This window comes from Natrix helvetica (assembly GCF_964273705.1).
Source record: "Natrix helvetica genome assembly, chromosome: 4".
NCBI lineage: Eukaryota > Metazoa > Chordata > Lepidosauria > Squamata > Natricidae > Natrix > Natrix helvetica.
Genome location: NC_138550.1, coordinates 140198702 through 140222507, shown reverse-complemented (window position 1 = coordinate 140222507; position 23806 = coordinate 140198702). Strand labels below are relative to the sequence as shown.

Genomic DNA, 23806 nt, shown 5'->3' with positions numbered 1-23806 from the left:
CCAACCTGTCAAAAGCAGCACCACAAAAATCAGATTAGGAACACAAATTGAAATAGGGAAGAAAATGGTAAGTGAGCACTTGTCTACCCTAGATGAGTTCAAATCACCAGGACCGGATGGATTACACCCCAGGGTTCTGAAGGAACTAGCAGACGAGATCTCAGAACCACTGAATTATATCTTTCAGAGATCCTGGAACACCGGGGAACTACCAGAGGACTGGAAAAGAGCGGATGTGGTTCCCATCTTCAAAAAAGGGAAAAAAATAGATCCAGGAAACTACAGACCTATCAGCTTGACCTCAATACCAGGAAAGATTCTGGAAAAAATAATCAAGCAACGAATTTGCGAACACCCAGAAGCAAACAAAGTAATAGCCAAAAGTCAACATGGATTTGTCAAAAACAGATCATGCCAGACTAATCTTATTGCATTCTTTGATAATGTGACAAAATTAGTGGACCAGAAGAATGCCGTTGATATAGTTTACTTGGACTTCAGTAAGGCTTTTGATAAGGTAGACCATAACCTACTACTAGATAAAGTAGAAGAATGTGGGTTAGACAGCATCACCACCAGATGGATTCGTAACTGGCTGTCCAACCGCACTCAACGTGTAGTCCTCAATGGAACTGCATCTACATGGAGGGAAGTATGCAGTGGAGTACCCCAAGGCTCTGTTTTAGGCCCAGTACTCTTCAACATCTTCATCAATGATTTGGATGAGGGAATAAATGGGGAACTCATCAAATTTGCAGATGACACCAAGCTGGCAGGAATAGCCAACACTCCAGTAGATAGGCTTAAGATACAGAAGGATCTTGACAAACTTGAGCATTGGGCACTATCTAATAAAATGAAATTCAATGGTGAAAAGAGTAAGGTTCTACATTTAGGCAACAAAAACGGAATGCACAGGTACAGTATAGGTGGTACCGTGCTCAGTAGTAGTAACTGTGAGAGGGATCCTGGAGTTCTAGTGGACAACCATTTAAATATGAGCCAGCAGTGTGCAGCAGCTGCCAAAAAAGCCAACACAGTTCTAGGCTGCATCAACAGAGGGATAGAATCAAGATCACGTGAAGTGTTAATACCACTTTATAATGCCTTGGTAAGGCCACACTCGGAATACTGCATTCAGTTCTGGTCGCCTCGATGTAAAAAAGATGTGGAGACTCTAGAAAGAGTGCAGAGAAGAGCAACAAATATGATTAGGGGACTGGAGACTAAAACATATGAAGAACGGTTGCAGGAACTAGGTATGTCTAGCTTAAGAGAAAGAAGGACTAGGGGAGACATGATAGCAGTGTTCCAATATCTCAGGGGTTGCCACAAAGAAGAGGGAGTCAAGCTATTCTCCAAGGCACCTGTGGACAGAACAAGAAGCAATGGGTGGAAACTAATCAAGGAGAGAAGCAACTTAGAACTGAGGAGAAACTTCCTGACAGTTAGAACAATTAATCAGTGGAACAGCTTGCCTCCAGAAGTTGTGAATGCCCCAACACTGGAAATCTTTAAGAAGATGTTGGATAGCCATTTGTCTGGAACGGTATAGGGTTTCCTGCCTAGGCAGGGGGTTGGACTAGAAGACCTCCAAGGTCCCTTCCAACTCTACCATTGTATTGTATTGAATAGGAATTTTGATAATATAGAAGATTCTCACAGGGACTGGGCTCATAAGTCATGTGTTTGTTGATTTACTAAGCAAATTATGCAACTACCTATTTCTGGCAGGTAAACAACAATCAGGTAAACACAATGAATAAAAACAAAAATATAAAATGTATAATCCATATTAAGAAACATCACAAAAGCTAGAAATGCAAATTCTAGGCAAGAGAGGATAAAAATGACCATCTCATCAGTGCAGGCTCTGTTTGCCTAAGAGGCCCAGGGAGCCTGAGAATATAGGCAAGTCCCAAGGGTTTTTTAATTAACAAAAAGTATGGAGCCAATCTAATTTTGGGAGGAAGGATATTCCATAAAGCAGGCGCCATGGCAGGAAAGATACATCTCCTAGGACCCACCAAACGAAAGTCCCTAACTGTTAGTACCTGCAACATACCTACTTTGCAAGATCTCATGTTATTTGCTTTGTCATATTTCTTAAATCTTAGCTTCAGTTTCATGGCGCCACACAACCTGACTGACTGACTTTGAGCCATCATTGTCAACTCTTAGCAAACATAAATTATTTGCATGACAATCTGTTCTGTTCCCAAAAGCAGTCTTACATGATAATGACAATACTGAAGATCTTCAAAGTGAAGAACGGGGAAGAGGGGAACCAAGTACCACATTCAATTGTGTAGCAAAAAAAAACCATATAATGCACAAAAAGCATTAATGCATCAATGCATTAATGAGTAGTAAGTTTTGTTTGTTTGTTATAGCAGTTTGCAGATATTCAAAGCTGAGTTTTTACAATTTAGACTTGATGAGTCAGATATTCAACAATCAGTTTAATCAATTACATTTTTTCAGAAGCTTGTCTTGGTGTTATTTCAATTGTCTTTATATACATCTTAAATTTCGCATCAATGCAAAATTTTAATAAATTCCTCACTATGTTTTTATTTTAAAACAGTTTTGCATTTAGTCCTCTGTATATGCCATGTTATTGTAAATATTATTTCTTTTAAGGCAGTTAATAGCCAATAAATAAAACAAATAAAAATCACTGAGCCTTGTTTTAATGAAAATATTATATTTTGGGAAGAACCACATGAAAACTATTTCCAAACAAAAATATTCATTTTCTTTATGAAATACATTGTAAATATTGTTTCTGTGTTCTTTATCACTATATATTCTCTTCACTGTGTGTAGAAAATTATACATTGCAATCATTAATGAAATACAATGGCATTATAGAATATTTTTAAAAAGTCATGAATGAAAAGAAAATCCACAGCAATAGAAAGAAGGCAAGTATTAATATTTACAAAAATAATAGCTAATATTTCTAACCAAAACATCATACTGCATTCTAAGATACCATAATCTACTGAAATAAAATGCAATCCTCACTCTAATCCCCCACCCCCAACACATGAAGGTAACTCACTAGAGATTTTTGAGAACTTTTCAAAATAATTCACGGTAACAACAGTGATCAGCGTGTGTTATTTGCCTCAATTTTAAATAAGCTGGCTGATTTTGTGTGGGGAAAACTCACATGCCTATTTATTTACAAGAATAAAATTGGCACAGCAAATCAACCCACTGTGATTTGAGATGCTACATCAGTCATTGTGGGTTGGGTTTTCTTCCTAATTTACTGATTTCATGCCAACTTGTCCTGGCAAAAGTTATCACCATCAAAGCCCTATATCAGTGATGGCTAACCTTTTCCAGAACGAATGCCCAAAGTACACCCGAACCTCCAAAATGCAATGCATGCTCGGGCCACATGCATGTCCCCTGCCCCCTGTGCATGCGGGCACCCCCCGCATGTGCCCCACCCCGCATGCATGCATGTGCAGCTCATGCACACACACCCCACATGTGTGTGTGGCCCCCTGTATGCACCTCACCCATGCGCGTGCGCACGCACACACCTGCATGTGCCCTGCATGCGCATGCATGGCGGAGACCAGGCAACCAGCTGGTCAGCAGGAGGTGAGTACACATGTGTAGTAGAGCTGAACTAGGGTTCCAGCTCGTGTGCCCACAGAGAGGGTGCTGCGTGCCTCGCAGTTTCGCCAGCACGGCCCTATATGGCGAGAGGCTTTATTTACCGCGGGCCCACTATTTTTTGCATTCTTTGCAACCAGAATGAATAGAGTCAATTCCCTTCAAGTGCCATGCTAATATAATTGCCATCTCATAGTGTCAATCTTCCTAGGTAAACTAGAAGAAACATGACTAGATGAGCTAGTTCTACTTTATTATAAGGCTACATTAATGGACGTGTGCAAGTCTGAAGGTGCAAATCTCCCACTATCAGTTTTAACATCCTGATCCATTATGGTTGGTCCTTTCTATATTTCTTTTTCTAACTGTTAGGCTACTGGAGGCTTTCCCTTCTCTTATCTGATTGTGTACTAGATAGCATGTCTTCCCATTGTCTTTCAAGGTCATTTTCACATACATTACATAGAGGGCTTTGTGGGTAGGTTTTGTGTGATCCCCACAGTTTGGAATTCCTATCCTATGGAGATTTGATCAGTTTGACTCCTCCTGGGCTTTAGGAAAGACTCACTTCTTTCATTGAACAGAAGGAGGAGGGGGTGCTCCAAAGGAAGTAGAATTGCAACCACAAAATTATATCAATGATTTCATTTTTTTAAAATGAATAAATTTTGAATTTCTTGTTTTTATTTTCTTTTTATTAATGTATTATTTTATTGGATGGAGAGAACCTAGAGACTTTGGTGATTGGATGGAATACAAATAGGATGGATGGATGGAGGGATGGATGGAGGGATGGATGGATGATGGAAGGATGATAAGAGTTTTCAAGATTCTCTTTTGATAATCACTTAGCACCATTCATCTTTTAGCCATGCAATAAATCAGGCTGTATAGTTACACTCTATATGACATGAGGTCTTTTAAGAATTAGCTCCAAACAGCTAACTTTCATTAGGCTAAACCTGATTCCTGGGAGATTGACAATAAAGCAGCTCTCCCAATTAAGCAGAGTGAAGTTAAGTCATATTTTACAGTCATGCAGCACCTTTCATCCCAAAACATTTCTGCAAATTAAAGATACATAATTATCAATGCATTTGTGGAAGTGTTTTCATACAAAAGCGAAAAAAAGGGATGGGGATTAAACCATAGCAATATATCATTTATTTATTTATTTATTTATTTATTTATTTGTTTCGATTTATCAGTTGCCCCCTCTCCGCAAAGGGACTCGGGGCGACGTACAATTAAATCAAAAATACAAGTGTGGCATGGAGGAGGTGACATCAATATTTAACAATCAAATACAAGTGAAAGCCACTGGGTTAAAATAAATAGCAATAAATTAAAACAGTTAAAACAATTTAAAAACCCCAAAATTACATTTAAAATATTAAAATATTAAAATTGCCAGGGAGGTTAGAAGGTTCTAGTTAAGCCAGGCTGGCTAGTTGGAACAGGTGGGTCTTGAGTTTCGTGCGGAAGGAGCGGAGGATACCTGTTCCTAAATTTCACAAAATGAATTGGCAAATTTCTAAGTGAGATCATGAAATTCTGTGCTATATGAACTTAGTAGAAAAAATATTTAATAAGCTATTAGATTTTTTTTCTTATTTTTCCCCAAAACTTCTAATATAAATACAAAATACCTGGGCTGAATATATTTCAAAACTTCATTGTTGGGCCAGTAGTTATCTTTAGAACACATACTATGTTCTAGATCAGGGGCGTCAAACTCAAGGCCTGTGGGCCAGATCCAGCCCATGGGAACATCCTAGAAAATGTAAGGGGCTGGCCCACATCACTTCAGGCCAGTTTACCTATGCCCCTTCGGGCCAATCTAGCCAAAGCAAAGAGGAAACATCGGACCAGTGTGGCTTTGGCCTGGTCTACCCGCATCACTTCAGCCCAGTCTACCCAATGTAAAGAGGAAATATCCGGCCATTATGGCTTCGGCCCAGTGTACCCAATGCAAAGAGGAGTTTGGGGAGTAGTGTCAAGCTGGCCATGTCCATCCAGTCAGCCATGCCCCCCCCCCAAGGTCAACCACAGTCCTGATGTGACCCTCAATAAAATTGAGTTTGACATCTCTGTTCAAGATTCTTTAAGTCATCTTTTCCAACATTGATTTCTCAAATATTCTTGGTCTACTTATTTCATAATCCCTAATATCTGGTATTGACAGTAATGACTCTCTATGCCATGTTCAAAGGACCAAAAACAGGTTTATATCATTTTTGTTGCATCTATTTTGGCTTTAGCATAAGCCAGAATTTATTGTTATATTTCAATTAAGGTAATGATTTACCTACCTACCTACAGCTTCCAAAGCAGTCTGAAAACAATGATTAAATAATATTTGCAGTTCTAGTTGTAAGAAAAAAGGAAATCTGTTCGCGGATTCAGAACTAATAGTAAAAGTTTTTTTAAAAAATGGAATATAACTCGCAGTGCTCCATCTCAAGTGCAGTTACATTGGTTTATGAGGTATTATTTTCAGATCTATTGTTCTTGTTGCTTTAATCAGTCTAACATTTCCTGCAAATCATTTAGGTTTTCAGTCAATAAAGCAGCATGATCTGCAAAAATACTGTACATAAACTCTAATGTCCCATTTCCAAGAACACCTTTAACTTACCCAAAATTTATCTCAAAATCTATCAAGGGGATAATAGCAGGCATCCCAGTTTTATACCCTGTTCAATATTGAACTATTCACTAAGCATACTATTAATTTTCATGGATGAATTATTTCCATCTTGTAACTCTCATCACACTAGCAAATCCATAGCTGTGCAAAACATGTTCATATATGTTCTCTGTAAGTTGTTTTAGAATAACAAAATCCAATTCATAATACCAGGAAAGGTAGTAGATTCCTACTAGAAAATTAGAAATAAGGTTGACATGTGAAGATACATATGAAGAATGGTTGCAGGAACTGGGCATGGCTAGTCTAGTGAAGAGAAGAACCAAGGGTGTCATAATAGCAATGTTCCAATATTTGGGGGGCTGTCACAGAGAGGAGGGGGGGTCAACCTACCATATTTTTCAGAGTATAAGACGCACCTTTTTCCCTCAAAAAAGAGGCTGAAAACCTCTTATGTGCATCTTATACAATGAATACAGCATTTTTTTGCCTCCTGAAACCCCTCCCCCTTCACCAAAATACCCATGCATAGCCTTTAGGAGGCTTTCAGAGTGCTCCTGGGGGCTGGGAAGGGAAGAAATGAGCAAAAATCAGGCCGTTTTTTGCTCAATTTTGCCCCCCCCCCAGCCCCTAGGAGCACTCTATGAGTCTCCTAAAGGCTATGCATGCCCTTTTTTTGACAAAAAGGGCTGGGTTTGCTCATTTTGGGGAGGAGCACTCTACAAGCCTCCTAAAGGCTATTCATGCCTTTTTTTAAAAAAAAAAAAAACACCACCCATTTTCATGAAAAACGGGCCATTTTGGGAATTCTGCAGAGTGCCAAAACTTTTTTTTAATTTGTGTCTTCAAAATCTTGGTGCATCTTATACTCCAGTGCATCTTATAGTCCAAAAAATACGGTATTTGCCAAGGCTCCTGAAGGCCAGAAAAGGAATAATGGATGGAAACTGATCAAGGAGAGATTCAACCTAGAAATAAGGAAAAATTTTCTGACAGTGAAAACAATCAACCAATAGAACAGCTTGCCTTCAAGAGCTTTGTCACTGGAAGCTTTCAAGAAGAGACTGGACTGCCATTTGTCAGAAATTGTATAGGGTTTCCTGCTTGAGCAGTGGGCTGGACTAGATGACTTAAAAGGACCCTTCCAACTCTGTTATTCTATTCTAAGTCCAGATAAAGACCAGATGTGATTAAACCAACTATATGTGCTAATCCTTTTCCAGATTCAAAAGAAATGTTGTTTTCCCCATTGAATGTTGTACAAAAAAACGTTTGAGAGATCAAGGCAAAAACATGCAGTAAGACTATAGAAGTCTCTCATTAAATCTGAGAGAAAGGACCCTAACAGCAAGTGTCTGTGTTCTGGAAATATACTTTGAAAACTAACTTAAATGTTTTTTTGAGCAAATATATATTATTTGATTAGCAATGAAATTGCTGGCTGGGGACAATTACATTCAGAAAGGCAAATGGAGAGATAAAATCTCAACAGTAAAGAAAAATAAAATGTAATGATACCATCTTTACTTTTATTTTATTTTTTAGCCCTTTTGAAACTCAATTTCCCTTAGCATTGATGCTATCAGTCTTTCTGTGGTTTGGGGGTTTTTTGCTCCCTTTTTAAAGGTATTGAGATTCAGTCTGATGTGCAAGAAAGCTTGTTTTAAGAAGGGTATCATTTGAGCCTCTTTTCCCAGGGCAGGTCTTCAGATGACCAAAATATGGTACATGTAATCCTCAAGTTACAACAGTTTATTTAGTGACTGTTTGAAGTTACAACAGCACATGAAAAAAGTGACGTATGATCATTTTTCACACATATGACCGTTGCAGCATCCCCAAAGTCATGTGATCAAAATTCAGTGCTTGGCAACATGTCTCATATTTATGACGCCTGCAGTGTCCCAGAGTCATGTGATCACCTTTTGTTACCTTCTGACAAGCAAAGTTAATGGGGAAACCTGATTCACTTAACAACCGTATTACTGACTTAACAACTGCAGGGATTCATTTAACAACTCTGACCAGAAATGTTATAAAATGGAATATATCTCAGTTAATAACTGTCTTGCTTATCAACGTAAATGTTGGGCTCAATTGTGGTCATAAGTTGAGGACTACTTGTATTCTGCTGCTTCAGACTAGTTGTATTTTAGTGAGAGATTTCCACGTTCTTACTTGCATGTTTATGCTTTGGTCTCTCAAAAGTTTTTTGCATGACGGGAATGCAACATTTCAGTGTTCGGTAATGTGAGTTCAGAAGATCCATTTTATTTGATATAACTATTAAATGTATATGTTGTATGTAGCATACAACAACATACAAACACAATATAAAACAGAAAATTTAAAAATTTAGCATTTAAACATTATACATGTACAAAGAACTAGAAAAAAGGATGTCATTGTAAAATTTTATGATATTCATCAAACATTAATTTCTAATACTTATTTGAACAAGGACTTGTTTATCCTTAACAAATTTATATGCTCTAGAAGTTAATGGAAACAATTGAAAATTACGATTTTAATAAGATCAGGCAAAAGAGTAATTATATAAATTTTTGAACAACAAAAGTATTGTATGGAATTTAGCATTTAAAAATCCCTTTTATCAGCTAACACTGTTAAGTATTGGTAAACACACTGTGAGACAATTAGATAATCAAGCTGAATAACAGTCATGGCCAAAAAAAAATGGATTATAAGCATTTTGAAATAATTAATTAAAGATATTTTTCACTTTTATCTTTCATTCTAGATTACAGAGTAGATACTTAGAATCCTTGTTCAGTCATATGAAAATGCCATATTTTATTTCTACTTACATACACAAATACAGAGAGATTGCTAAAGCTACAGATGATGCCAAAAGAAAATTACTATTAAAAGGACAATTTTTATCTAATTCCTTCCATTTCCCCATAATCAATTCAAGAAAGCATAAAAGGGTGTTATTTCACTCCACATTTTCCATTCCCAACTCATTATTGATTGCATGTGAAAAAAAATACATACTCAATTTATTTTATGTAACTTATTATAACAATCAGAAGGAGCATGAATTGGATTCTGGATTACATATTTGTTGCAAACCAACAGTTATAGGCATGTGCAATTGTTTAAATATGACCTGGGACAGGCTTATTTGTCCAGTTTTCTACATTTTGGAAATTATCCCAAAGGTGCTTGCTCAAGAGGCAACTGGACTTTCTGGTTTTTCTTCGAAGACGTTTTGCTTCTCATCTGGCAGAGCTGAAGAAGCTTTTTGGAAAAGAAGCAAAACATCTTCAAAGAAAAACCAGAAAATCCAGTTGCCTCTTGAGCAAGCACCTTTGGGACAACCATGACCTGGATGACTGAGAATTTCTATAGAGATTCTGGAAATTAATTAATCCCAAGGGTGTCATGTGGGAGAAATATTTGATTCATGGAAAATTGAATACATTAATCTGAAATAGAAATTAATTTTTTTTGCATGACCTCTTTCATATAATGGAAGTGTATCCTTTTCACTTTTTTAAGGTATAGCCCTTGTACATTATTTTAAAGGTTCTTGTTTATGTCATGGTCTTGATATGGATATCAAACTGGATGCTCATATGCATATTAAACTATACTCACCATAGTCTTTTGGAAACTTCCTCCATTTTAACTGAGCAGTTAACTTAAATATAAATATCATCGGCCAGTTTTGATAATGTGGAGAGCCACGGACTACTTCTTCTTTTGCCTGCTGCTCATGTTTTGCTATTTCCTGAAAGAAAGCTTCAGTTTTAGATAGCAGTAAAAGCATTAATAGGGTAAGAAAAAGAGAACCAATGGGAAGTACAGAGAGGAAGGATTCCCAGAAGGAATCAAGTACAGGATTCACATTTAATAAGAATTCTAGTCAGCATAATTTTTATGACATTATAATTTAATATTTTTATGAAATAATTTCATTTTAATATATTAATATATTGATTAGAATGAAATTATTTAGATTGAGTTGAATTAGAAAAGTAGCTGTGTGACACTGTATTTAGATATGTCTATTGATTATTGGATAACTTAAGCCAGTCTCTCCCATGATTGATTGAAACATATAGACAGATAAAATCCTGCCTTCCTTCAAATCCCTATCCAACTACTTAGGAATTCTGGAAATTGAAGTTCACATGTGAATAGTTATTGAGCAGCATTTTAATGGTCATATTATTTATGTAGTACGTGGACTCAGAATGATGCAATGGTGTATAATATGAATGATGGTTTCACTCAATGATATGAATGTTGCAGTGGTGGGATTCAAATGTTTTTACTGCCAGTTCTGTGGGCGTGGCTTGGTGGGGCGTGGCTTGGGGGATGTGGCTTGGTGGGCATGGCAGGGAAAGGATACTGCAAAATCTCAATTCCCTCCCCATTCCGGGGAAGGTTACTGCAAAATCCGCATTCCCTCCCGATCAGCTGGGACTGGCAGAGAATAGGTTGGAGTTGAGCCAGTCAGAGGTGGCATTTACCAGTGCTCCAAACTACTCAAAATTTCTGCTACCGGTTCTCCAGAACTGGTCATCACTTGCATACCACCTCTGGAATGTTGGTTTCACATAGATGTGGAGGGAAATGCTTCCATCAGGAGAGAAATAAATTATAACTGGTTTGATTTTTCAAGGTCCACTTCCGTGGAAAGTTCTGCAATGTTAGTCAAAAGGCAATTGCTCCAATTTAATACAAATGTACTTGAAGAGGTATGTTAATAAGGCAATAGAAATGTAAATAATAGTGTAAATTAAAAAAAAATCAGTCTCTGATTATTGAAGTCTAGATAGGACAATAGTATCTCTTGAAGCAATGATTTTTAGCAATATTATTGGAAGCCATTGCTGGTTCCTTCAGAGGCAAAACCCATTCATAAGGGCCTTAACTTAGTATCCATTGCACCCTCCAAACTCTTTCAACCAACTCCAAGCCAAAATTACCTATTGGGATCTGGAAGAGAGACTAGAAGACCTCAATACAAGTGAGTCTAAAATGCTACCTACATATCTGGAGTTACCAAGTTGGAAAAATCTGGCCTTTATTAATTAATTAGGGCCATGATGAATGTTGGAAAGTATGGAGATATCAGAGCATGTCCTCAGCGTCATTGCTGAAGGATTGACTGTAATTGTAATGTTCAGATTCCCTCATCAGATATGTTTGGGAAAGGCAGATATGTTAGTGATAAAGCCTTGGAATACAGGTTGATAGTAAGGGGAGAAGACACTAATTGAATTGGTTTCTTTAAATTAATGAAGCCTCTCTTGGAACTGAAAATGAATGAGCTCATTTATGCTGTGCATTTTTAAAATGAGGCTCAGGAAAGCTTGCCCTTTACCAGTTTAATCAGGATTCTTTAGGTGAAAGTAATTGACTCTTTATCCAGCATTTTTTTTCTAGTGGACGGAAGCCTGGAAAGTATGATAAAAAGAATGTTTTAATTTTCACCACCTTATCAGTCATTCAAACATGTTCATTAGGGGGCTGCTTCATACAATACTTAGAATCCAATTTCTGACTACCAAAAATAGGAATGTAGCATCAATTGTCCAGGATCTGCTCATGTCTCTCTTGGGGTGTTTAAGTACTTTATAAAATAATAATAAAAAACTGAATACAATATTTTAAGCATATGAGGATGCGTCTTAAATTTAAGGAGCTTATAGCAGCTTAGTGGGTTTTTTATTGCTTTTTCTTTTTCTGACTCTCTCTCCTTGTCTGTGGCTGGGAGCGGGGAGGGAGAAAATTGAGTGTCCAACTGTTGCATTGTGCTTTGTTTCATGGGTTACACTCAGGATTTTATTCAAAGATAAAAATGCAAAACAAGTTTAAACAAATAAGTAACTCTAAGAAGCCATAGCATTCTGGACATTGGCAAAATGCTATAAACCCTGTGCTGAAAACACTGGGAACAGAAGATCAACAAGAATGGGAGAGTCACAGGTTCTTCATTCTTATGCAAAATGTTTACCTCTTTTACCCTTAAGTAATTGATGGATGGAATTTTGAGAAAATCACTGTTTTCCTCTGTAAGAATACAAAGTACATCATGTTTCATCTTTGAAGGCAGTGGTACCAAAGTCCCAAAACAGCACCCTACACCAAACTTCCAAAATAATTAAAAAGAAATAATAGAAATTAATGTTCAATATTCCTTTATGTTTTACACAATTATTATATACATCAGTTTTATATACTGCATTTTATCACTTCTGCAACTTGTTGTAGGCAAAACAATAACATATACCCTGGATGTTTATACTCGTGATGACAGCTGAAATTTTTAATAGTTGTGTAAAATCACTGAAATGTTCCACAATAGTGATGAATGGGTTGAAGGAAATCAAGGTAGCACTTTGTGGGAAGTGGGGTTTAGTCATTGCTGCCACTGGAATTTCCCTCCTGAAAACAATAGATCACATCAGGGATGGATCCAAGACAACATGCTATGGGCAACCCATCACAGCGATCTCACTGCGACCAACTCACTATGGGACAACTTGCCATGGATAATTCCACATGGGATAATTAGGCCCAATAAATATTATCCACCACTGTTTCTTTGACTTCATTTCCATTGATGAAACAATGGCGGATAACATTTATCGCATTGAGTTATCCCACTAGAATTATCCATGGAAAATTGTCCTGCAGTGAGTTGGCTGTAGTGAGTTGGCCATGGAGAGATAGTTGTGACAGGTAGCTGTGGTGAATTGTCCCATTTTGTCAGGGACTGCCCAGTGGTGGGGTCCTACTGGTTTGTACTGGTTTGGCTGAACCGGTAGTGGTTTGATGGCCTGGGTCACTGAACCTGGCAGAGAACCAGGCCTGCCACGCCCCTGAACTGGTTCTTCAGGCAGTGCCTTGGGCACCACCATCTTGTTTTTTGCTTCTACGCATGCGCATCAAGCGCGCACGACATGCTCATGAGCGAACCGGCAGTAGTGCCTGCCGGGAACGTATCCCTGGGACTGCCTAATGAAAGATGATCCTATCTATCCTATCTGGACTTCTAAAGGTAACCTATTTAAGGTTACCTTTAGAAGTCTGATAAAGAAATGAGCAATGAAGGCAACCATGTCCTATAGCTACTCCCAAATTGCAGAACACACTGTTCCCAAATGCATACAATACTTGTTTCCTTCTTTTTGACATTTTAGAAAACCATGAAAACTGTGTATAGCACAATTTACATTGTCCTTAAGTGGAGAAGTATATAAATGCTGTAAAATAAGTAAATATTAAGGAAGTTGATTACCATTAGGCCAAAAGTTAATGTTTTCATCTCCCTGAAGCTAATTTCAGATGGATGCAACTAAAAACACCATTTGAAGAATGGAGTAGAAAATTGCTTTCTTGCTTTTGTCCATCTCAATTGTAAACATATCCTTACCAGAAGAAAGAAACTAAATCCACAGAACAAATCAGACTGGTTTTTATTGTCCATCCCCAATTAGAAATGTATTCTTGAATAGTGACCTTTATCACAGAAGATTGCGGACATGGTTTTATAGCCATATTCTCTACAGTCAAATCAGTACACTTTCAAAACAAGAAGAAACAAAAATTCAAATGTTGCTGTTGCTTAGAATGTCAAATTCACTTATGGCTGAATCATATCTCTATTTTTTTGTATAAAGTATGCTCTTTTCCAATACTGAATTAATTTTCAGATTTTTAATCTTTTTCCTGTGTTTAACTGGTTTATAGTGCTTATTTCCTCCATTCTTCTCATTCAGCTATATTATCTTTAAAAAGATGCAGACCCTGCCCTTTAACTAAAATAAATTATATTTACTTCAAATACTTTGACTATTTGCCTTTATGTCCATATGATTAATTTCTTTAACAAATACAAGAAAAAGCTCTTTGCATAAGGTGGACGCATGTGTGTGGATGATAGGTTGTAGCAATGTATCATGAACAATCTGTCTCGGAGATCTAAAGATGTATAATTGAACCACTTATACTTAAATGAACTAACAAGGAGTCCAAAACCATTGCTAATAAGAAACAGGAAAGTTCCGTCAGTGGACATAACAGTTGACTTTGAAATTTGCATGATCAAGATTATAAAGCTGACTAATGAAATTATTTTATATAAAATCCTTCAACTACAATCAGTTATATTGAGCATAATCAATATGTTGGGGTGGAAGTTGATTTGCATTGGGTTAAGATTCTGATATTTATCGAAGTTATGCTCCAAATGAAAATAAAGCAATGTTCTACAAAGGACATATGGACAGACCAAAGGGTTTTCTTATGAAAAATGGTGTTTGATGAAAGATTAGAATGGAGTGATCTCTCCACAAGTAGACAGAACTTCTAAGAAAAATATTAATTGCACAAGATTTACACAAGTTTTTTTTTTAATTTGATGGACAATTTCAAGCCTGTTGATGCATGGATATATAAAATGGCATGAATACTTCTCTGACCACATAAATTTGCTTAATTAATTAAGAAGACATCTTTTCAGATAGTAATGCAATTAGTTTAGTCTTTAAAGAAAACCCAGTTATTTCAGATAGAGTTTGAATGAAATGATGTTACAAAAAGAAGCAATATTGGAGGATTATAAAAATAAATGTAAATAGTTTTTATGGAAATACTATTAAGATACAAATGTAAGAATAATTTGGAATACAAGCAAAACTTTCATGAGGCGTTACTTTATACAACATAATAGTGAACTCAAAAAGGACAGGTAAAAAACATTAAAGCTATTTTGATTGAGGGAAAAGAAGAATAAAAGAAGGCAAATGTTTTTCAACAAATTAAGCTCGTGGGACAGTTATCAATTTTAACACTAAGAGAAAAGTATTACCAAAGCAAAAGATTTGAGTTTGCAAATAAACCAATGTTCACAATTTGGCATACAAATTATGAAGATATTATGGAAACTGTAGGAGGGAGATACTCTGATAACAGACAATATGTGCATGCAAAAAGCATTTCATCAATTTTATCCCAATTTATACAAAGGAGAAGAAATTTCCATGGAGAAAATGGATGAATATTTAAAGAAACAAAATTTATTGAAGATTATAGAGAAACAGAAACAGATTACGAATAGACCCATAACAATAAGGAAAGTTTGTAAAGCTATAAAAAAGGCTAAAACAGGGAAAAATTTCTAGTTCATATTGCCTATACCAGATGGATTATTGGCTTCTTACTATGAATACTTTGTGGATTAACTTTTACAACCTTTACAAAATATAATGAATTCCATTTTACAGAAGGAAAGATGTCAGAAAGGGGGAAAGAGGCTAATATAATATTAATACATAAAGATGGGCAAGATTTGACTTCAACAAGAAACTATCGACTGATATTATTAATGAATAATAATTATACATTCTTTACAATGATTGTGGCTGAAAGGCTGAAAGTTTCAAAATAATTTTGCAAGAATTTATCTATGAGATAGCAATGGGAGTTTTTACCTAAAAGACAGTTGAGAAATAATATTATAAGTGAGTTAGCCATTTTGGAATATTTGGAACAATTTAACGAAAACTAAGTCACACTGATTTTCTTAGAGGCAGAGAAGGCGTTTGACAATTTGAACTTGGTCTTTCCTTTCAAAGTTTTGGAAAATAATAATTTTGGAGAGAATGCTACTAGATGAGTATGATCAAAAGGGCAAATAATTGTCAATGGCAATCTAACATAACCCTGTGGAATACAAAAAGGGACAAAAATGTTTGTTGTCTCCTCTCCTCTTTATTTTTAATTGACTTTTAGTGTAGGTCATTTGGTGCAAAATGAGTTCAAATTGACCCAGAAGACTTAAAATGTTCGTGTATATCTGAAACCAGAACTTTTCTTCTTGGGGCTGGTAGATAAACAGTTGTAAAAAAAATCATAGAACTTTGTTTTTATATATGATAACCACAGCAATATTATTGTGGTATTAAGATGGAAAGATCTGGCATTAAGTACAACAGAGAAATGGTTGATGAAGTTGATAGAATTTGCTGAGATGGCAAAATTTATCTGTTTGATTACAGAGAAAACAATATTTATATTTATTGCTTCTTGGAAAGCAATTATAATTTTTTTGTGTTTGTAAAACACAATTTAGGAGCTATGGCTTTGATGATTAGATAGGTTAGATTACAGAAAGAATAGGGTTATGATATAACTTTAGAAAAAGCGGTAAATATAACTACAATTGTATTTATAACTGCTGTAAAGATGATCAGAAATCACCTTCATTTCTTTTTGCTTTCTTTACTATTTTTTCTAATTTTTTCTTACCTTCTTTCTTTACTTATTTAGTTTGTATTAATCAAACTAAACTAAAGTTTTAAACTTTCAGTACAATTATATTTTTAAAAAAAATCTTATGTCAGCTGTGTGAACTAGAGAAATAACAAAATCAGAACATGCGTATGAGGCAACATTGCAATGAGCATACACACTCACTCCCAACAGAGCTATAAAGAAAATGTAACACAAAACAACATAAAATCTGCTTCCAAAAGGCTCATTGAAATAGGAAAATGCATACAATTTGTGAGAGAATATACTAACAAATTTAGGCTTGCATGCAACCAATTTTAATAAAGGCATTTTGCAGCGGTGGTATCAAATGCAAAGCACGCAGGCCGAATGTGGTCAGATCTGGGCTGCGGGGCCATCCTGGAAAATGTAAGGGGCCTAATTTGACCTTCTTAAATATTTCTATTAATATTTGCTTAATGGTAGGTTTCTGTTAAACTTACCGTATCAGATGATGCAACCTGGGCTGGGTTTGATTCATTTGTAACAGAAGTCGCCTGAGGAGGCACTGAAATAAAATGTCCTCCAATAAGTCTTTTGTAATACTTTGTCAGTGGCTTAACAGAGCCTCTAAGTATAATATAGAATCCTTGGCTTGCATCCACTGTAATTCAAATTAAAACAGAAACAAATCATAATTTCACATCCAAATTACAGAAAATGAACTAATATGTTTATAGCATTCTGAAATGTAACAAGCCTACAGGTGTAATCTAGCCAACGTATTTTCATGAAACATATTGGAAATGCTCCATTTTCCTCTCTTGGTTTCAAAAGAAAAATGTATGATTGATTGCTGATACCCATATCTAAATTAAACATACATGCTCCTAACTCGGAGATGACACAATACCACTGACTGCCAAAATGCATGTAGTTTATCTGACAAAAGTTATAGCCTCACAAAAAAAATTCACCCTGAAATCCTCTTTTTATAATAGCAATAAAATAATGAAACACATGTAGTCTGAGTATATATGTCTGTTAATTGATTTTCAGCTTGGATATTTGCAACTAGTGTGAAGTGTGCACATGTGTAGAATAAAAGTCTCTATGAAGACACCATTATGCCCCAGCAGTCCTCCTGGTATCATCTACGTTCCCAGCCTAAAATGACATTTTACTTCTTAAAATAAAACCTTTTCATTTGAAACAAAATGTGGAAACTGGCAAAGTGCTGCTTTCTAGCATCTATTTTATTTCCAGCAAACTTCTTAACCTGCACAGCAGCCCCTAAAGCTTTGTTTTCTTGTTTTTAAGGAAACAGACTTATTGGGAGGATGCAGCTAGCAATTTGTGGACTGGCCCCCACCCAAAGAGAAAGAAGGGAAGAGGGAATGAAGGTCATGCTTTGCTATTCTATAGCAGCTATTTTGTAATGAGAGACTTTGCAAATGAGCACAAAATATATTCTCCACATTCCAACTGCACCCAAAATGTATTCCCAAGGTTCCAACTAGTTCCCAAAGTTCTAGAACACTTTTCCCATGCGTGTTCATGGTGAAAACTCTTGCTTTACTGTAACAAGGATAAATGGTTTCAAGGAATAGGAGCCAACTAATGATTCTCAACAACCTCTCCCTCCCTCGCATTTTTTTACACCATTTCTCCTTCCCAGAAGCATTTTGCATGTAGCAGAACTGTAGAACCTCTCTATAGGTAGTTCTTGACTTATATCCATTCGTTTAACAACTGTTCAAAGTTATGATGGCATTGAAAACACTGACTTACAATTAGGTATTATATTTACAACTGTCACAGCATCCCCACAGTCATGTCAGGTGCTTGGCAACTGGGATGTATCTGTGACAATTACAGTGTTCTAGGGTCTCACTGGTAATCATTTTTGGAGACCTTCCCAGAAGGCTTTGGATAGGCAAAATCAATAGGAACAGCCAGACTTGCTTATCAACTGCATTATTTGTTAAATAACTGCAGCAATAAAATCAGATGTGACTCACTTAACAACTCAATGCTTAAAGACAGATGCTTCAGTCCTAATTTTGATCGTAAATCAAGGACTACCTTTATCCAAGTCCATCCTAAATTTTCTCAAAATCCTTCTACCCTTTCATTTAATTTTGACCAGGCCCAACCACAAAATGACCAAGCCACAAAGCAGAACAAGACAGACTCTTCATAGTTGAGCACATATAATGTCCAATTTAAAAAAATAGAATGTAAGGAAATGATCTTGAAAATCTTAAAGTCCAACCCCCTGTATAGAACCTTTTTCTGTCCTTCAAATTTCCATAAACCTTTGGAGTGGGGTGAGTGAATTAATAAATAGGCTTTTTAGGCATATTTGCAATGCAATTTAAAACCACTGTCAATTATGGAGCAATGTCTTGCAGGTATTTTCCATCTGTTTTCAGAGAGATTCAGAAAGCATCAAACTAAGAACAATTGGTGCTTACAATTTCACACAATTGTCAAAACCACCATTAAGCAAAATTCAGACTAAAAATAAATTGTTGAACAGGAAGGTCTTTCTATAAGCAGGAAAAGTGGGAGATGAGGGCAATTCCCAAGGAAGTACATTCTTGGAGATTGGGTGACTGCTGGGTGGCCAAAAAAGTCCAGATGACAGCATTTCAAGTTCAGTCTATTATTTTTATGTGCCTCACTTTCTTTAGTGTGCCAGATGAATAGGTCTCAGAAGGACCTTCACATCTTTAATGTACAGGAATTTCAAAGCATACAAATCAAGTGGTCATTATTTTACTTTAAAGAAGTGTATAGTCTGTTTTACAAACTATACACTTGACCATCTGTTTTACATACAAATGACCACCAGCGTTACAGACTGACTAGGCACAAAACCTTCTCCAACGTGGCAAATTATATTGTTTAAATTCAGTTTTTACTGAAATTATTATAATTATGCATACTTTTTCTCTACACATATCAATTAGCACCAGAAAATGTTAGATAACTCTAACTGTCTCCTTTCCTTTCTCTTGATGCTGATTTTTCATTTTTCTGGTAAAATATCAGTGGTTACTTTAAACACACCCAAGCAGAACAGTGGCACAGGCTCCATGCTAGTATTACATTCATCTGTATTCAGGGTAGTTTGTCCTTTCACAGATGTGAAAGGTTCATCTTGAACTCTTCATAACAGGACAAACAAAGACTTGCTTATATTCACTGTTGTTATTGTTAAGCAGTGGAAATCTTAAGGGTAACAAGGCAATGTCAGTAGTAAAAGCAACAATGTTTAAAAAAGTATTCCTTATTTCATCCATGTGGGAGAATTTTAGAAAGTCAGTTTGATGTGGTTAAAGTGTCAGGCTACCAAGTCAGGAGACTATGAATACTAGTCTTGCCTTAGGCTAAAACCAGAGGTGATCTTGGGCCAGTCAATCTTTTTCTCAGTCCTAGGAATAAGGCTATGGGCAATCAGTTCTGAAAAAAACTTGCCAAGAAAACTCAGAATCTTGTCCAGGCAGTTGCTAGGAGTCAAGATTGACTCGAAGGAACACACACACACACACACACACACACACACACACCACACACTTAGATTCAGTCATGACATTATGGATGTGAGTGGTGTGGTGGTCTAGACGTGGAGTTCTCAACTCACAATCAGGAGGCTGTGAGTTAGATCCTAGGTAGAGGAAGATATTTCTCTCTCTGGGCACACTGAGAATATATCTGCTGAAAAAAAATCTCCACATTGGTGACAGGAAGGGCATCTGGCGAGTAAACACTCAGCTCAATTCAGTTGCCTAGACTCCCCCCTTCAAGGGATTATAAGGTCTTTAAAAGAAGATGATGATGACATTATTGATGTCTTCCAGGGGGCATAGGGGAGGAAAAGGCAAGTTAGGTAAGTGCATTTTGACAAATACTGTGAGTTAAATATCTCCCCCAGATGTTGGTTTGCAAGTACCTAAAAGCTGATTTGTTGGTTTGTGACATCCCTGAGTATGTGTCATGTATGTCTTATTGCAATTTTTCTCATGACATTAGACCTGTCAACCATGTGGATGTTTGATATGAGGGTACATTTGATTTAATGTATATGAAGTCTTTGCAATACCTTTTTTAAATGAAGGTGTTATTGTGGAGTTATATGAGGAAGTAACCATTAATAAAAGCAATCTCACTACTTTTCATATTCCTAGTCCCCCTGACTTTCTTGTATAAAATGATCTTGGGAGATTAAAGTCTCATCAGGCATGCATTATTTTTGTAAAGTCAGTTTCACTTAGGAAAAAGTCAATCTTGTGTTTATTTTTAGCCTGCCAAATCAGATGAGATTGAAATATTGCTTTACCAGGTTCAAAGAACTGGAAAAGATTGCACATTGATGCAGAGCTGCTTTTTCTTTAAAAGCATAATGTGGCAGTCTGAATCATTAAGATTATCTTTTATCTCGTTTGCACATTGATGCTCAACAATTTTAGATCCCATTCTGTGCCACCATATTGCAGGTTTTACTGAATATATTAAATCAACAGAGCATCTAATCCAACACAACTGTCCTTGTGGCCAAGATAGTAAACAAGATTTAGATAAAGTTGTTTTGTTTTCCAAATAAGATGCTGGCTTTCACCCCAATCATCCCAATCACAAATTTTGACCTTAAACTTGTCCTTTTCATTGTCTTAATTTATGCTAATATAATTCCTGTCTGCTAAGATTACAGCTTAGTCTGTCTATTAATAACATGTCCTTCGGTTACTATATTCTTCTTAGTTGGCTTATATTTGTATTTCAAGGGATCAGCACAATAGTTAACTCTTACCAATGAACATATTTGATTGATTCAAATAATATTATTATTTGAATCTTGGTTTCTCAGTTTTTGCTAAGTCAGACAAGACTGATTTAAAAAAAAGATAATATAAAATTCTAGTTGGAACTCTATGTGTTATCAAAAATAGAATATTTCTTAACAGTATTTTGGTGAATTGAAACAAATAGCATTGAGATGAATTTTCATAATAAATAAAAAATAAAAACCTTACAATAAGTTCACTTTATTTTTCTACATCGATGTTGAATTCAGCCTGGAAGCAGGTTAGGTGAAATTCCCCTTGTCTGTATGTTACTTACTAGCTGGATACCCATGCTCCCCTAGGAAACTATGTGATCGAGCTTGATAAATCAACACTTATAGCTTGAAAATTAATGAGTAGTTACGATCGGCCTCTCTTCTCCCCAGAAACAGAAATCTTTTCAGATGGAGAGGGGGAGTACAACGTCTAACTCCTTAGCATCAGAGTGTGTTAATAACTATATAAGAAATACTAATGATCTGATGGTCATTTCAAAAAATCATTTCTTAGCGAGCACCTAGAAGCCAAGAGGAACATACACTATATTTCCAAAAGTATTTGCTCACCCATCCAAATAATCAGAATCAGGTGTTCCAATCACTTCCATGGCCACAGGTGTATAAAATCAAGTACCTAGGCATGCAGACTGTTTTTGCAAACATGTGTGAAAGAATGGGTCGCTCTCAGGAGCTCAGTGAATTCCAGCATGGAACTGTGATAGGATGCCACCTGTGCAACAAATCCAGTCGTGAAATTTCCTCACTCCTAAATATTCAACAGTCAACTGTCAGCTGTATTATAAGAATGTATAAAGTATTTGGGAATAACAGCAACTCAGCCATAAAGTGGTAGGCCACGTAAACCCGTCCAACATCAGTGTGTGACCTCACAAATGCGCTTCTGGAAGAATGGTCAAAAATTCCCATAAACCCACTCCGAAACCTTGTGGACAGCCTTCCCAGAAGAGTTGAAGCTGTTATAGCTGCAAAGGGTGGACCGACATCATATTTGACACCTGTGCTCTTGGCAGTTGTTGGCACCTGTTTGACACCTGTGCTCTTGGCAGTTTGTGACACTATCAACCCCAGTATATTCCAGGATTGCAGTTGTAAATTAAATGTTTGACCCTATACTGGTGACCATTATTTTGTCTCTAGAGCTTTTTAACTTTAACTCTACTTTATATAAAGCCCCCGTGGGTGGTTAACATATATTCTAAGTGTATTATCATTTCATTTCATATAGAATCAATATTAGGTACGCCTCCAATATATTTGAGAATGACATGAAAGGAAGAATCAAAATTCAAAAAGAAAAAGGATTTGGATAAGGGATGTGGAGGAAGGACAAATGTTACAATGTTAAACCAGATGATTTAATAACAAAAGATTCCACTTTTAGTATTTGAAAGAAAAATGCATAATCTAATGGTAAAAACATCACCATATCTGCATTTCTCATTAAAAGACTCTTCACATCTATCTTTCTAGCAGAATAATGACATTTTACTCTCCATTATAGAACAGGAGGAAGGAAATAAACTTGAGCATTAGAATAGAGATGAAAGTCAATGTCAATGGAGCAAGAGAAAAATAAAAGATACCCCCAAAATGAATTATTATTTTTTAAAAATTCAAATGTAATCTTGTAATAGAAAGTTATTTGCTAAAATTGCCTGCCATGGGGGGGGGGGAGGAATTACATACCTAACATAATAAAATAAGATGGTCCAGTGCTTGGTGTTGCATTGGTTCCATAATAAAACTGGACTACAAGTTCCACCATTTTATTTTGGCTTACATTAGCTGGTACATCTGGCCCTTCAAGAAGTAACCACATTTTTTAAAAAATAACTTTGTTTACCTACCTGTACTTTCCTTCATCCAGTATTCTCTTACAACTACTTTGCTGATTTCTTTTATCTGTTCTTCAGATAATTGCTCATTAATATCAGGAATGACTTTCAGTACTTTATAGACAGTCTCATGTTCTTCTTCAGTTCTTAGAATAGGTCTGCAGGAAAAGCATCCATAGAAAATAATAGCACCCTTCTTCTTCTATAGTTCCATAGATCAACTAATTTGCCCGGGGTCTAATTTCCCCAACTAATTTAAACCAGGTAATCAAGAACTTGTGCCACTTACTAAACCCACAATCCTTAGCTGTACCAGCTAGAGTGAGGGATACTAAAAATAAAAATTCAGCAACATAAGGAGAACTGGATATTTCTCATCTTGTTTTCTAGAGCAGTGTTTTTCAACCTTGGCAACTTGAAGATGTCTGGACTTCAACTCCCAGAATTCCCCAGCCAGCGAATGCTGGCTGGGGAATTCTGGGAGTTGAAGACCAGACATCTTCAAGTTGCCAAGGTTGAAAAACACTGTTCTAGAGGTTAGTAAGGAATACAAATATCTGT

General features: G+C 36.2%; 1 protein-coding gene across 1 annotated transcript in view; it reads right to left on the bottom strand.

Annotated features, from left to right (window-relative positions):
* Positions 1–23806, bottom strand: part of CNBD1 (cyclic nucleotide binding domain containing 1) — a gene marked incomplete at both ends in the record, with an annotated part of 109186 nt that overhangs the window by 19940 nt on the left and 65440 nt on the right. Inside the window, 4 exons of the mRNA XM_081953225.1 lie at positions 9911–10043; positions 12279–12413; positions 17044–17204; positions 23258–23403. Coding sequence (XP_081809351.1) covers positions 9911–10043; positions 12279–12413; positions 17044–17204; positions 23258–23403 — 575 coding nt within the window. The remainder of the gene's footprint in view (positions 1–9910; positions 10044–12278; positions 12414–17043; positions 17205–23257; positions 23404–23806) is intronic.